Source organism: Lontra canadensis, unplaced genomic scaffold (genome assembly GCF_010015895.1).
Source record: "Lontra canadensis isolate GAN:19392208 unplaced genomic scaffold, GSC_riverotter_1.0 scaffold33, whole genome shotgun sequence".
Classification (NCBI taxonomy): domain Eukaryota; kingdom Metazoa; phylum Chordata; class Mammalia; order Carnivora; family Mustelidae; genus Lontra; species Lontra canadensis.
In genome coordinates, this window is record NW_022631027.1 from 19,350,469 (window position 1) to 19,364,626 (window position 14,158).

Here is a 14,158-nt window from a genome sequence, read left to right on the forward strand (position 1 = left end):
TGTGTGGGGTAAAGGAAAGAAAAGAAAAAGAAAAAAAAAACCCAAAACTCCAATGTTTGAACTTGTACAGCCAAGGGAATAAGCATAGTGTGATTAAAGAGGGAGGGACAAGCAAAGGCGGAAAGTCCTTAGACAATGACACCCGTTTCACAGGTGCCATGAGATAGCTATGTGGGTGCTGTCAAACAAAAACCAGAAAAAAACCTACAACACCAGAAACTTCAAGGTAAATTATCTTTTCTTCAAAAACAACTTGTAGAATGTCCTCTGATTTGTGAGTTAGGGAAGCTGGATAGCAGGATAATTACATACCAGATTTTCTATAGAGAGCTGAAACTGTTTAATCTCACGAAGGGTCTCATTATCTCTTTTCACTTCATTCACATATTGTGCCAAGTCCTAAAGAATAAAGAGAAGGGTATAAAAGGAAGTCAAGATAAGACTGGAGAAGAGACGAAAACTGTTTGAAAGAAAACACACCATTAATTTCATTAGCGGTAAAAGTAATCACCATAACTTTTCAAAGACAATAAAACGAACATCCAATCAATCAAAGTTGCTACTGAAAAGCAGGTTTTGAAGCGTCTGCAGTACAGCTGGGAAGACGAAGGCGTTGTCATTCACCTCACCTCTGAGAAGAGCAGGGATAAAAAACAAAAACAAACAAAATCTGCCACCACGCAGAACAACAAAAGGAAACTAGGTCAGGAGAATGCAAATTCCAGACATGTTAATAAGTGACCTTGAGAGAATCACATTCTTACACGGGTTAGAATAAGGTCAATAGCGCAATAATGAAGGATTAACAGGGAGAAAAAAGTAACTAAAAGTAAGACAGTGAGTCCAGTCCAGCAGGACTGTTTCCTGCAACCAGTTGGTGTCTTAGTTCCTGGAGAGCTTTCAGTCTTGCCGCCAGTTCAGTTTTAAAGAGTTAATGAAGGAGAAGCAAAGAGGATGAGAAAAACCTCAGAGCACTGAAATGAATTAAAAGTGAACAAACAGTGTGGGACACGTTTCTCCACGTGCCTTCTTCACCTACTTTAAAATGTCTTTTTCTCATATTTGAGGAAACATTAGCTAATCTTTCCATACTGTAAGTAGCTATTTTTATTATATGTGCTCTAGATTTTCCTGTTTTCTGGGTGTTCTTTTTTCTCTACCCTCTTAAATTCATCTGCAACAGTAGGAACAGACCTCGGACAAAAAAGCAGTTCCTAACTTTGTTCTAAATGAAAGTCTGACTTTTCATAGGATGTATCTATAAAGGATTTCTTTAAAAATTGGAAACTTGGTATGACTTTGGAAAAGAATAACAAATAATTGTGTGATGGTTCCTGACAGGCTCCTGAAATCAGCCGAAGAGCAGAGCCCTCACGGACCCTGGCAGAGGGATGCAGAGAAGCCATTAGCATCCTTCTGATAGAGTCACATCGCCATTTTGTCTTGAAAACAAATAGTGGCTTACGTTTTAAGTTAGGAGCAAATAATTCTTTCAAAGTCAGTGTGCAGCACAACATAGAAATTGGAGCATTACAGATTGCCCAGTGTGTTTAAAAGTCTGCCTTTATCTACTTGTAGCTCTTGATTTTCAGATTTACCTAGAAATAGAGACCCCAACTGAAATCCACCTGTGCTGATGTACAACATCCATGAAGGTCAACCTGGCAGAAAGCCTCACTTGAGGAAAGTAAGTCACGCCAGTGTTCTGAAGTCACCAGCTGACCTGCTGCTTGCACAAGCCAACAGGATTCTATTAGTAACCACAAAAATAATGTGAAATAAAACCATTATATTAAATCATTCCTGGTGGTTATAAAAGTTGTCATACTTTCATAAAAAACAAAAGTTATTTTAATACACCTCTTGGTTTTATGTATCTTTGTCTAAGAACTAAATCCATGCAACCATATCTATTTCAGTTTAAAAATATCCAGTTCTCAGGGCACCTGGGTGGCTCAGTGGGTTAAGCCTCTGCCTTTGGCTCAGGTCATAATCTCAGGGTCCTGGAATCGAGCCCCGTGTAAGGCTCCCTGCTCAGCAGGAAGCCTGCTTTTCCCTCTCCTTCTGTTGCTTCCCCTGCTTGTGGTCTCTCTTCTCTCTCTCAAATAAATAAAATTTAAAAAAATATATATCCAATTTTCTGGGGTGCCTGGATAACTCAGTCAGTTAAGTGTCCAACTCTTGATTTTGGCTCCAGTCATGATCTCAGGTGAGATCGAGCCCCTCATCAGGCTGCATCGGGCTCCGGGCTCAGCTCAGGACTCTGCTTGAAGATTCTCTCCTTCTGCCCCTCCCTCGACTCACGTACACTCTCTCCCTTTAAAATAAATTAATTAATTAATAAATCTTTAATAAGTACCTATCTCTTCCCACCAAATACAAAACTATACAAATACTTATATATTAAAATATATCAGCGTATTATGCGTTTGTATTCTATTGTTTTTAAGCAGGAATAAAAAATACAAAGAAGTTAATGATACATTTGCCTTACCTTCATTGCATCAAGAGCCAGTTTCAGATTTGCCTTCTCAGTAGGATCAGTAGTATGCTTGACCAATTCCTATTTGGAAGATACAATTCAGTATTACCTTCATCAATTAAAACCAAAATATAAGAAAGAAAACATTTTAAGAAATAAGCCATTTTTATCACTATTTGCACCATAACATAATAAATGTGATGCAACTTAACTAGGTTCTAGTTCCATAAAAAAATCTCAAACTATAAGAAGACCAGCTAGACACCGAAAGGATATAAAACAATGGTTATAAACACTTTCCATTCAAAGATGAACCTGAATTCTATCCCCCGTCATTACACTGACATCCTTCCCAAATGTCATGAAAGATCTCCTCATTGTCAACTGATTCTGATGACTACTCCTCTCTCCTAGCTTCAGAAACATTAGGATCTTTTGTTTGTTGCTATTATTGTTGGTGGTGGTTAGTCCATCCTAAATTTCTGCCAAATCACCCATCTCTCATATTTTTTTCTTTATCTGTACCTTTGAAATTTGCCATTCCCTAGATTTTCACCTTGGTCTTCTGTTATTCTTACTGTACATACTCTACAAATTCTATCACAATCATCTCTATAACATCAATGCTCACCTAATAAGACAAAATCCCTCTCAAAGAAATGTGCTCAAACCCAGAAAGCACGCCCAAGTCCCAGAATCTTCTGTCGAGCTAAACAGTTCTACCTGGGTATCTCACAAGCCCATCCAACCCAACAATTTCAAACTTAAGGCACCTTCACTCACAACCCTGCTCTGGTTCCTGTTTATGTTTTATTGAATGAGGACACCCCCACCAATGGAATCACCTAAGCCAAAATCTAAAAAGTGTCCCAGGTGCTCCTCTCCCATACTATCTTCTAGCGATACTGACTTTGATCTTACCCCTGGAAACCATCCTCACTGCCAATACATTGGTTCAAGTCCTTACTCTTTTTCACATGGGTTATCCTAAATTTGCTTCTGACTTGTAGCCTCTCTGGACTACAATCTATTCATTCTATTGACATAAGAGCTAGGTTTCTAATATATAAACTGGATCCTGTCCCTATCCTATTTAGACGTCTGTGATGCCCACAAAAGCTTCAGGTCATCAACCATACCTCTTAGACCCTTCATGGTCTGAATTCTGCAAACCTCTTTCAATTTCTTTCCACTCCATCCAAACAACCTATATTCTATCCACATTAAATTAACTGCAATTCTCAAAATATGTTCTCGTGTCTGATCCCATTAGGCATGCTGTTTGCTCTCCTTAGAAAGCCCTTCCTCTCTGATGCCTCTATTGAACTCCTACTGTTCCCTTCACAACCAATTCAAGAATTACTTCTCAGTGAAGCTTTCTATGACAGCTTCAGAAATCCCCAGCCTCCCCAGGCACAATTAACTAGGCCTTTATTTGTACTCCCTCCGTGCTTTTTGTATACCTATCACATTGTATGGCACCCAGAAGCTTACATTTCATTTTCCCTATCCAAACAGTGAGCTTTATCAGTCTGGGAAGGCAAGAGCTGTTCTATAACATGAATGCCTAACACTATGTGTTGAACAGGGGAGACACTCAAAACTTTTTGCTGAATTTGGTATCAGTAGTGTTTCTAGTTATAAAGACGATTTACAGCCATCAGATTTGTTAAGTATAAAAAACTTGTCCACGTAATATTCTCTTACTTCTATTTTCAATTTTTTCTCAGTTTCAAATACTCTACTCTCAAATACTCTAATTTTATAAATCTGTGATTTCAAACCATAAAGTATTTCAAAAATTATTTCCCCACTAAAGTATACCAGTAAGTAGGAAATGTTCAAATTCATACCACATTAATGTAACGAATGTCTAAACATTAGACAAATTCTACTCCACACTATCAAGATAGAAAAACATTTCTAGAATTTTTAATCTATATGTTACCCCAAATAAAAATTTCCCTATTTTAAAAAATCATAAAACTAAATATTTTGTTATTACTACTTTTTATGTTATGTTAGTCACCATACAGTCCATCATGAGTTTTTGATATAGTGTTCCAAGACTCATTGTTTACAAATAACACCAGTGTTCCATGCAATATGTGCCCTCCTTAATACCCACCCCCGGGCCAACCCATCCCACCACCTCCGATCCCATCTAAAACCCTCAGGTTGTTTCTTGGAGACCACAGTTTTTCATGGTTTGTCTCCCCCTCTGGTTTCCACCCCATTAATTTTTCCCTTCCTTCTCCTAATGTCCTCCATGCTATTCCTTACGTTCCACAAGTATGTGAAACTATATGATAATTGACTTTCTCTGTTTGACTTATTTTACTCAGCATGATCTCCTCCAGTCCCATCCATGTTGATGCAAAAGTTGGGCATTCATCCTTTCTAATGGCTGAGTAATATTCCATTGTATATATGGACCACATCTCCTTTATCCATCGTCCACTGAAGGGCATCTTGGCTCTTTCCACAGTTTGGCTATTGTGTACAATGCTAATACCTCTATTTTTAACTTTTTGAGGAACCTCCACACTGTTTTCCAAAGTGGCTGCACCAACTTGCATTCTCACCAACAGTGTAAAAGGGTTCCCCTTTCTCCACAACCTCTCCAACATTTGTTGTTTCTTGCCTTGTTAATTTTGGCCATTCTAACTGTGTAAGGTGGTATCTCAGTGTGGTTTTGATATGAATATCCCTGATAGCTAATGATGATAAACATTTTTTCAGGTGTCTGTTAGCCATCATTGGTGAAGTGTCTGTTCATGTCTTCCACCCACTTTTTGACTTGATTATTTGTCTTTTGTGTGTTGAGTTTTAGGAGTTCTTTATAGATGTTGGATATCAGCCCTTTGTCTGTAGTGTCATTTGCAAATATCTTCTCCCACTCTATGGGTTGCCTCTTCGTTTTGTTGACTGTTTCCTTTGCTGTGCAGAAGCTTTTTATCTTGATGAAGTCCTAAATGTTCATTTTTGCTTGTGTTTCCTTTGCCTTTGGAGATGTGTCTTGAAAGAAGCTGCTGTGGCCCAGGTCAAAGAGGTTACTGCCTATGTTCCCTTCTAGGATTTTGATGGATTCCTGTCTCACATTGAGGTCTTTCATCCATTTTGAGTTCATCTTTGTGTATTTTTCAAAGTGCTGGAAGAAATGGTCCTAAAATTTGTATGGAACTGGAAAAGACCCAAAAAGCCAAGGAAATGTTGAAAAAGAAAAACAAAGCTGGGGGGCATCACATTGCCTGATTTCAAAGTCTATTACAAAGCTGTGATCAATAAGATAGCATGGTAGTGGCACAAAGACAGACACATAGAGCAATGGAACAGAATAGAGAGCCAGGATATGGACCCTCGACTCTATGGTCAAATAATCTTTGACAAAGCAGGAAAAAAATATCCAATGGGAAAAAGACAGTCTCTTCAATAAATGGTGCTGGGAAAATTGGACAGCTATATACAGAAGACTGGAACTCGACCATTCTCTTACACCATACACAAAACTAAACATTCATTTGAAATTTAAAATATAAAACAATCCAAGAGGGATTAAGGAAAAAAGCCTGCTAATTGCAAAAAAGTATAGTCATATTTTAAACTTATAAAAGTCTCTCTAGAACTTTATAAATGACCAAATGTATGTTTCTTGAAAACTGTACCTTTTAAAATCTTCAATTGATATTTGACTATTCCAAAGTTACAAAATAAATTACTATCTTATTTTGGACATGTTTTTAGTTTCATGATGTCTCAGAGACTGATTGCTTAAGTCCTCATTATTTTTTCATAAAATCCAATTTGATTAAGTTGCTTTGAGTTTAGGTCTCATAAATGTTTTAATGCATTTTTAAGAAATAATCAGGGTTTGAATTTTTCTGATTTCTCAGTAGAACAAAAATAGAGATGACTAATAATTTTGCAACTACAGTTCAAGAAATTTAATATACGAGATGTATAAAGTGCAGCAGACTCAAAATTATATTTCACATACAGGTAGTAGATCTTTTTAAAATGACATTTCACAAGCATCAGCAGAGATGACAGACTAATACTGTAAGACATTTCCTTGGAGCAGAACTAATGAGCCTCCTGGTACAGCTATCAAATTAAATTTATAAGACTCTCCACCCTCATTAGAGGACTAACTGTGGAAACCATAAGCTTTGTGGTTATAACAAGAATCACTTCAAAATAAATGTAGTCTTATTATAATTTATTACAGCAGAAAGCAACATGGAATGTGACAGAATTCTTTTTTAGTTTATGGTTATAAGACAAAAAGTCCTAAACACTTAACCTGCCAAAAATCAGGGGTATTGCAGCACTGAGAGTCTAATAAATGATTCCTGCTAACCAAAGAAGACCTGGTTAAAGGGATCTTTTTGTTTTGCCTTGTTTTGTTATTGTTGTTGTTGTTGTTCGTTTGTTTTTTTGGAGCCAGTTCTATTGGAAGGACACAAAAAGTGACTTTGTGGAAGATACAGAATCATCTTTGCTAAAAGAAAAATTTTCCAGCTGTTCTGTTATTTCCCACTCAGCTCTACTAACCACTGAAAAATCACAAGGGGATACAGTCCAAACATAGAGTATACGGAGCGTAATTGATGCTTCATGAATACTCTGTTAAATGAATAAATGAACAAATAACCAAACTGACAGTTTTAAGTTACATACCTGGAGGAGAAGGTGATACTTTAAAACACGTTGCATAGGAACCACAAGCAAATCTCGAAGAGTAAATTTTCCATTATTTGCTCTTTTGGAACATTCCTAATGAAATGTTTTTAAAAACTTCTTTAAAAACTTTGTTAATTTTATCAAAGGAAGTCATAAAGCAATCATTAAAAGATGCAGAGGCCATAAACAAAACTCTTATTATATAATAAATATCTTGTTATTTTCCTCCTCAATAATCCTTTCTGAAAAATAGTAAGTATCTAATTAAAATCCAAAAAGACAAATAAACCTTGTAGCATTTCAACTCTAAAATGATTCATTAAGCAGAACTATTTTTTGCATGAAAATTATTTTCTCTAATGGCCCTCTGGGGTCTTCTTCTACTCACCCTTACAGCTCCACCTTCTACTAATCACCCCTAGCCGGCCTCTGGGCGGGGAATCGGGAACAAGTCCCTACTCATCCAGCTGGTCATGTGCCTCCTGCCTGGGCCTGCCATTTTTTCATTCTGTTCTCCCCAACCACCATGCATTTGGTCCAGCTTCCAACCAGATTGTTCATCCTCCTCAAGAACTATACATCTAGGCCTTTTGTGATAATCCCGATCAAAATTGTGGTCTCCCTGTGTGCCTTGTGGGCATTTTAACTGTTGCTGTACACAGTGTCTTCCCCAATGCATCTTTTACAGCTTTAAGAATCTAGTTCTTGCTTAATAAACATTTGTGAAACTGAATGAAATGCAAAGACTGACTCTAACTATTTGCTAAAGTATAAAACTTATGGGATTCAAAGTTTCAAAAGCCTAATTTTTTTTTTTAAAATCCCACACTCTCCTTTCTTAAAAGTTTATCTAAAAATAGTGTTGTCTTGTGTCCATTCTTTTGCCATTAACTATGACTTTGAGGAAAGTACTCTGAAATATCAAAGCATGAATTCAAATCACAAGGCTTGGCTGTGTAACCTTGAACAAGTTGCTTTTCTGATTTTACTGTTTCTCACATATTTGTGATGTAATTTTTTTTTTAAGATTTTATTTATTTCTTTGACAGAGACAGATCACAAGTAGGCAGAGAGGCAGGCAGAGAGAGAGGAGGAAGCAGGCTCCCTGCCGAGCAGAAAGCCCGATGTGGGGCTCGATCCCAGGACCCTGAGATCATGACCTGAGCCGAAGGCAGAGGCTTTAACCCACTGAGCCACCCAGGTGCCCCTGTGATGTAATTTTTACTTTATTTTAAATATTTTTTTTATTTATTTGACAGAGACACAGCAAGAAAGTGAACATGGGCAGGGGGAGTGGAAGAGGTAGGAAACAGGCTCCCTGTTGAGCAGGGAGCACTACGTGATGTGGGGCTCAAACCCCAGGACCCTGGGATCCTGACGAGTTGAAGGCAGACACTTAATGACTCAGCCACCCAGGGGCCCCTGTGATCTAGTTTAAAAAAAAAAAAAAAAACCAAATTTCCATAAAATTATTATTATTAGGGAGAAACTAAGTCCAAAATCCTCAGACAATTGCACATCCCAGACCAAGGAATTTTCTAGTTCATAGGAAGAGTTGCATTCAAGAAAATACTGCTTTATTCATGAGTTTGTTTCCACTTTGCCCACATTTAGCTTTTCTGGCACATGGAAGGATATATTGTCAGGAGCTATAAAGTAAACACCATTAGCTCTAATGACCATAGTAACTTAATTAGTATTGGACTATAGGTCTTAACCAAGAACTGGGGACACATCTGGACATGTTAGCTAATGTCTTGTCAATTGCTGCAGTTCACTGAGAAGAATACCTAAGTCAACTGATTTCTTGCTTTTACAGACTGTGGAGAGTTCTGGATCATGGGTCTCAAATAGGAGGTTAAACTGTTAAAATTATTATAATGAATGAGTCTCATCTCCCTAGTTGCATTTTAAGTTCCTTGGAATTGAGGTTGTATCTTAATATATACGTGTGTGTGTGTGTGTGTGTGTGTGTGAGAGAGAGAGAGAAAGAGAGAGATCTTAACATAGTGTTAGGGAGAGAAATGTTATACTTAAAAATTCACTTTGTTATGTTATAGAAGTCAGTTTAAAACTGTTGGGGAAAGAATTAGTTCCTTGAATTTCCAAGTCACAGGCTCAGGAAGTAAAAAACAACAACAACAAACATTGCTGGCATTTCCTACAACTGGGGTCTGAGTCTGAGGAGTGAAATACTTATTAGTATTGAAAGTAAATAAAGGGTAGAAGTCACATGCTTATTAGCTGAACTTCAACTCTGAGAAGACAATAAAGGAATAGGGATGCGCTAGCATATAGGACAAGACAAAGAGACTCTGTTACCCTTTGCCGTAGGTTATCTTGGTTCCAAAGTAGAAAAGAAGACAAAAATCACCAGGAGCAAACGTAACCACAAAACTGAAGACCTGGGTTGCCTGGGTGGCTCAGTCGGTTAAGTGCCCAACTCTTGATTTCAGCTCAGGTCATGATCTCAGGGTTTTAGAGCCCACTTAAGATTCTCTCATTCCCACTCCCTCCACTTCTTCCCCCACTCATCCACACACTTGCTCAAAAAAGCACAAAAAATACTGAAGACATGCAGGAGGCAGAGACACATGGAGAATAGCGTAGCTTTCCCTTTGTCATGTCAGGACAGTCCCAGCAAAGAGTATCTACTGAGGTGTCACAGTGAGTGTCTGATAAATACCTGCAAATCAGGACCCTGGTCAGAAGTATTGACTTTTCAGGCAAAAAAGGAGACCCAGCAGCCCCTTGCCCTGAGCCTTCCAAACTCAGCTGAAGGTTCTCTCTTTCCCTCAGACAGAGAGTGATCTATTGCACAAACTATGTTGCCAGAGCAGGTCATAGGCAGGGCTTTGACAGTGACTCTGAAGGAAGGGAGAGGAACATCCAAACAATGCTGAGTATAATGGAAGTTTGAATGACAACTTGTAGACTCCCATCCTGAGCCAGAGTTTTATACTTTTGGTTAAAACAAAAAACAAAAAACAAAACTGTTCTATGGGGCACCTGGGTGGTTCAGTCTGTTAAGCATCTGCCTTCGGCTCAGGTCATGGTCCCAGGTTCCTGGGATGGAGCCCCACATCATCAGGTTCCTTGCTCAGCAGGGAGCCTGTTTCTCCCTCCCCTCCCAGCTTTGCTCAATTTCTCTCTCAAATAAAAAAAAATTAATTAAAAAATTAAAAATAAAAAAAAAACTGCTCAACTAGGTAAGAACTAGTTGTGTAAGTCGTAAAGTTTTATCTTAGCATCATATTTTAATTTGAGTCAAGGTGGCTTATAGCTCTGTTTCTGAGGCTCTCTTCTCCCAAGAGCAGAGGGAACCCTTTACACTAAGAGGGTGTCAGGTTATTGTTCAGTGGTGATTCAAGTCACCAGAACACATAAAATCTGCATCATCAGAGGATTACAAGAAGTCAGGGGAAAAGATCCATGATAGAGAGTTAGTATGGTTACTCGAGAGCCTGTTGACGTGTAAACTTTCTAAACAATAGTTCCCCATTGTGGGAGTTATGAAACCATACCAAATATGCTAAAACAATCAAAGTTCTATTTTGAAAATCATGTGCCTCTTTTTTCCCTTTCATCACCTGACCTCATTGTTAAATAGAACAAAGACAGCAAAGGGGACACCAGAGAATCAACTAAGCCAAACACAGCCATTTAAGAGTTGATGATGTATCTCTACCCAACATTTAAGAAAATCCAAACATGGGTACCTGGGTGGCTCAGTGGGTTAAGCCTCTGCCTTCAGCTCAGGCCATGATCCCAGGGTCCTGGGATTGAGCCCCACATCAGGCTCTCTGCTCAGCAGGGAGCCTGCCTCTCTGCCTACTTGTGATCTCTCTCTCTGTGTCAAATAAATAAATAAAATCTTAAAAAAAAAGAAAATCCAAACATATGGAACACATAATTGGGATGACAATTCATATAACATATAAATAATCTTTTGCAAAAGTTCTTTGAAAGTACAAACTCTTCCTGTGGGAAAAAAATGATATACAAGAAAAACACAAAAACTTAACACAATCTCCAGATTTATTTTCCATTGCTACCATGTGTTCTGTTTATTCTGACCTACTCTCCATTTCTCAAAATTTCCCAACCCATCTGGTCAGAATGCTCTCCTTAGAACCTCCCCTGTCCACTCACCCCATTCTTTGGTGACCTAACTCCAATATTACCTCTCCAGAGCAATTTCCCACATTCTACCCACACTGAAGTGATCAGTCTTACTCAAGGAGCCCAATTACTGGTTGTCACACAACAACTTAATCTTACTTATGTCTGTCTCATTTTCTCTCTTTTAGGCAATATTCATGCCCTTTTTAACACACCTGATCCTAAATGTCTTGTATTTCTAATAACCATTTTTAATCTACATGTCCATTATCTCTCATATATCTTACTTTTCTTGTACCTCCTACCTAGGTGACCATAGGCAAATGACTCATAATTTCTCTGAACCTTAGCATTCTCATCCATAAGGGAAGAAAATTAACTGCACGTATCTCACAGAGTCATAAGGACCTAACGAGATAATGTATGTAAAACAGAGCTATAAGTTGTAGATTTTACTACTGTTATATTATTACTATCACATTATTTTATAGAGCTAGCTATGAAAATATTATATAAACTTGACATGAAATTATATTTAGAATACATGGGGAGATTTATTATTGCACTGATCTCAAAAGGAATACATCTGTTTTTGTTCTTTTTCTTTTTTGGGGTATGGTTGACAATGTTTCCTTAGTTTCAGGTGTACAACTTAGTGACTTGACAAGTTTCTACACGATGCTGTGTTCACTACAAGCACAGCTGCCATCTGTCTCCTTACATCACTATTACAGTATCACTGACTGCATTCCTTACGCTGTGCCTTGTATTTCCGTGACTTATTTATTCCATAACTAGAAGGCTGTACTTCCCTTTCCCCTTCACCTATTGTGCCCATCTGCCATCTCCCTCCCCTTGCTTTGAGGTTTCTCTTACTTTATTTCATAAACAAAAAATAAACAGGTACCTCTAATTTCAGTTTTACATCTTCTTTTGTCTTAGAAATATTGTCTAAACTAGAGATGGCCAACTCCACTCCACTGCAGTACTGCCCATAGATAACCAACCTGAATGGGGAAAAGAAGAGAGATTTGCAGGGGGGAAAAACCAGAATAAAGTAGAAAGGGAAGAGACAGAATTCTCAAGTATTTACAGCCACAGTTGGAGAGAATCAGAGCAAATCTCACCTGTCCTGTGTTTCTAACTACCTATGTGATCCAGGGCAAACCACTTGTCATCTCTCCAAACCTCTGCTTTCTCATTTCTCTTAAACACATACCACACGTACAGTCGCAGAATAAGGGTCACTCATATTTTACTATTAAAAGGGTTTTATTTCTAAATTTGAATGTGATTAATTCCACATACATTTTTTATCAGGTAGATTTTACAAACTGGCTTAATGACTCTGAACTTGGGAGTACACATGAATGTTACAAAAACAAAATTAAAAATTTCTGTTTATGTTCCTATTAAAGATCAACTTTTTACTGTTTATGCACACTCAGAAATAGTTTTACTTTATACTACAATTTTATTTAATCACTACTCATGTCTCCACTCATTAATAAACCTCCTGCTCTTTCCTGCTTTTTAATTAAGGAAAACATACCATCTGAAAATTGGGAATGAATTAAGGAAAACATACCATCTGAAAATTGGGAACGAACGAGAGGCCTAAATGGTGTGGGATGGAAGAGAATTTGTACCGCATGGAGTGCGAGGCCTCGTGAGGATGGGGAACTGTGGAGTATTATAGACATTTTACAAAAAGGTTGGGTAATTTATTGTTTCTTTTAATTCTCCATTGGGGACCAAAAAAACCACTAATGAGCTCATGTTTATCCAACAGTTGTTGATGCAAAGCAATTCATTAGCCACTTCTTAGCACTAGGAACTACAAGTGCTTGATTTAAAAAGAGAGAATGACATTTTAAGTGAAATTTCTTGGTACTTCAACTCACATGAGTTCAGAAGACTTTTTTTTTTTTTCCCCAAACTTAGAAAGGGTAAGTGCCTTAAAGAGAGAATTATCAAATATGAGAGTGGGAAAAATCATAGGCACCAGCTAATCTACCCCTAACATTTACAGATAGAGAAAAGGAGGCTCAGGGAATTAAAATGACTTCCTGAAAACTACAGAACTCAGGGATAAACTGATAAAGAACCAGAACCTTCTGACTTACAGTACAAAATTATGGATCCTTGTTTTTGTTTTTTTTTTTTCTTTTTCTTGATACATATATAGAACTCAAACTACTTCGTTGAGATTAACTGTCCCATGTTCTAATTATTACCCAGGCATTATCTTTTTATTTTAATTTTTAATTTTTTTTTATAAACGTATAATGTATTTTTATCCCCAGGGGTACAGGTCTGTGAATCACCAGGTTTACACACTTCACAGCACTCACCATAGCACATACCCTCCACGATGTCCATAACCCCATACCCAGGCATTATCTTAATGGACAGTGGTAATAGCTATTTATGAGCAATCTTAATACTAACCCTCACTATAATCAAAAACTGATACATACATACATGCATACACAACATTTAAAAGTTAAAAGTTACCTTTCCTTGTAGTTAATAAAAACTTGATACAAGTTCTGGTCATTTTTATTTACAATGGAATCATGAATCTCTTGCATTAGGTTCCGATGAACTTTTACAAGTTCCTTAGGAAAGAAAAAAAAACAAAACAAAAAGCACGTCAAAGGAAATTATAAATCAGGACCAAAAAACAAACAAACAAAAAAACAAACCTCACCCAAACCGAAAATCCATATCAGTGCTAGACTTGTTATTCAAGGATATGCTGAATGTCCTCAATATAGAAACCTGCCACCACAGATAAAGAGAGGAGGAAGTGAAAGAGGGAAAGGGAGGAGAGAAAGGGGAGAAGTTGGGGGAGAGGAGAGAGAAGAG

The 14,158-nt window shown here is 37.6% G+C and overlaps 1 protein-coding gene across 5 annotated transcripts in view; it reads right to left on the minus strand.

Annotated features, from left to right (window-relative positions):
- VAV3 (vav guanine nucleotide exchange factor 3) overlaps nt 1–14,158 on the minus strand; it is a 361,362-nt gene that overhangs the window by 168,880 nt on the left and 178,324 nt on the right. For all 5 annotated transcript variants that reach the window (XM_032867260.1, XM_032867258.1, XM_032867257.1 and 2 more), the window contains exons 8-12: nt 13,805–13,908; nt 12,195–12,294; nt 7,163–7,258; nt 2,495–2,563; nt 313–399 (exon numbers count right to left, since the gene is read on the minus strand). In XM_032867260.1, the coding sequence (XP_032723151.1) occupies nt 313–399; nt 2,495–2,563; nt 7,163–7,258; nt 12,195–12,294; nt 13,805–13,908 (456 nt within the window). The remainder of the gene's footprint in view (nt 1–312; nt 400–2,494; nt 2,564–7,162; nt 7,259–12,194; nt 12,295–13,804; nt 13,909–14,158) is intronic.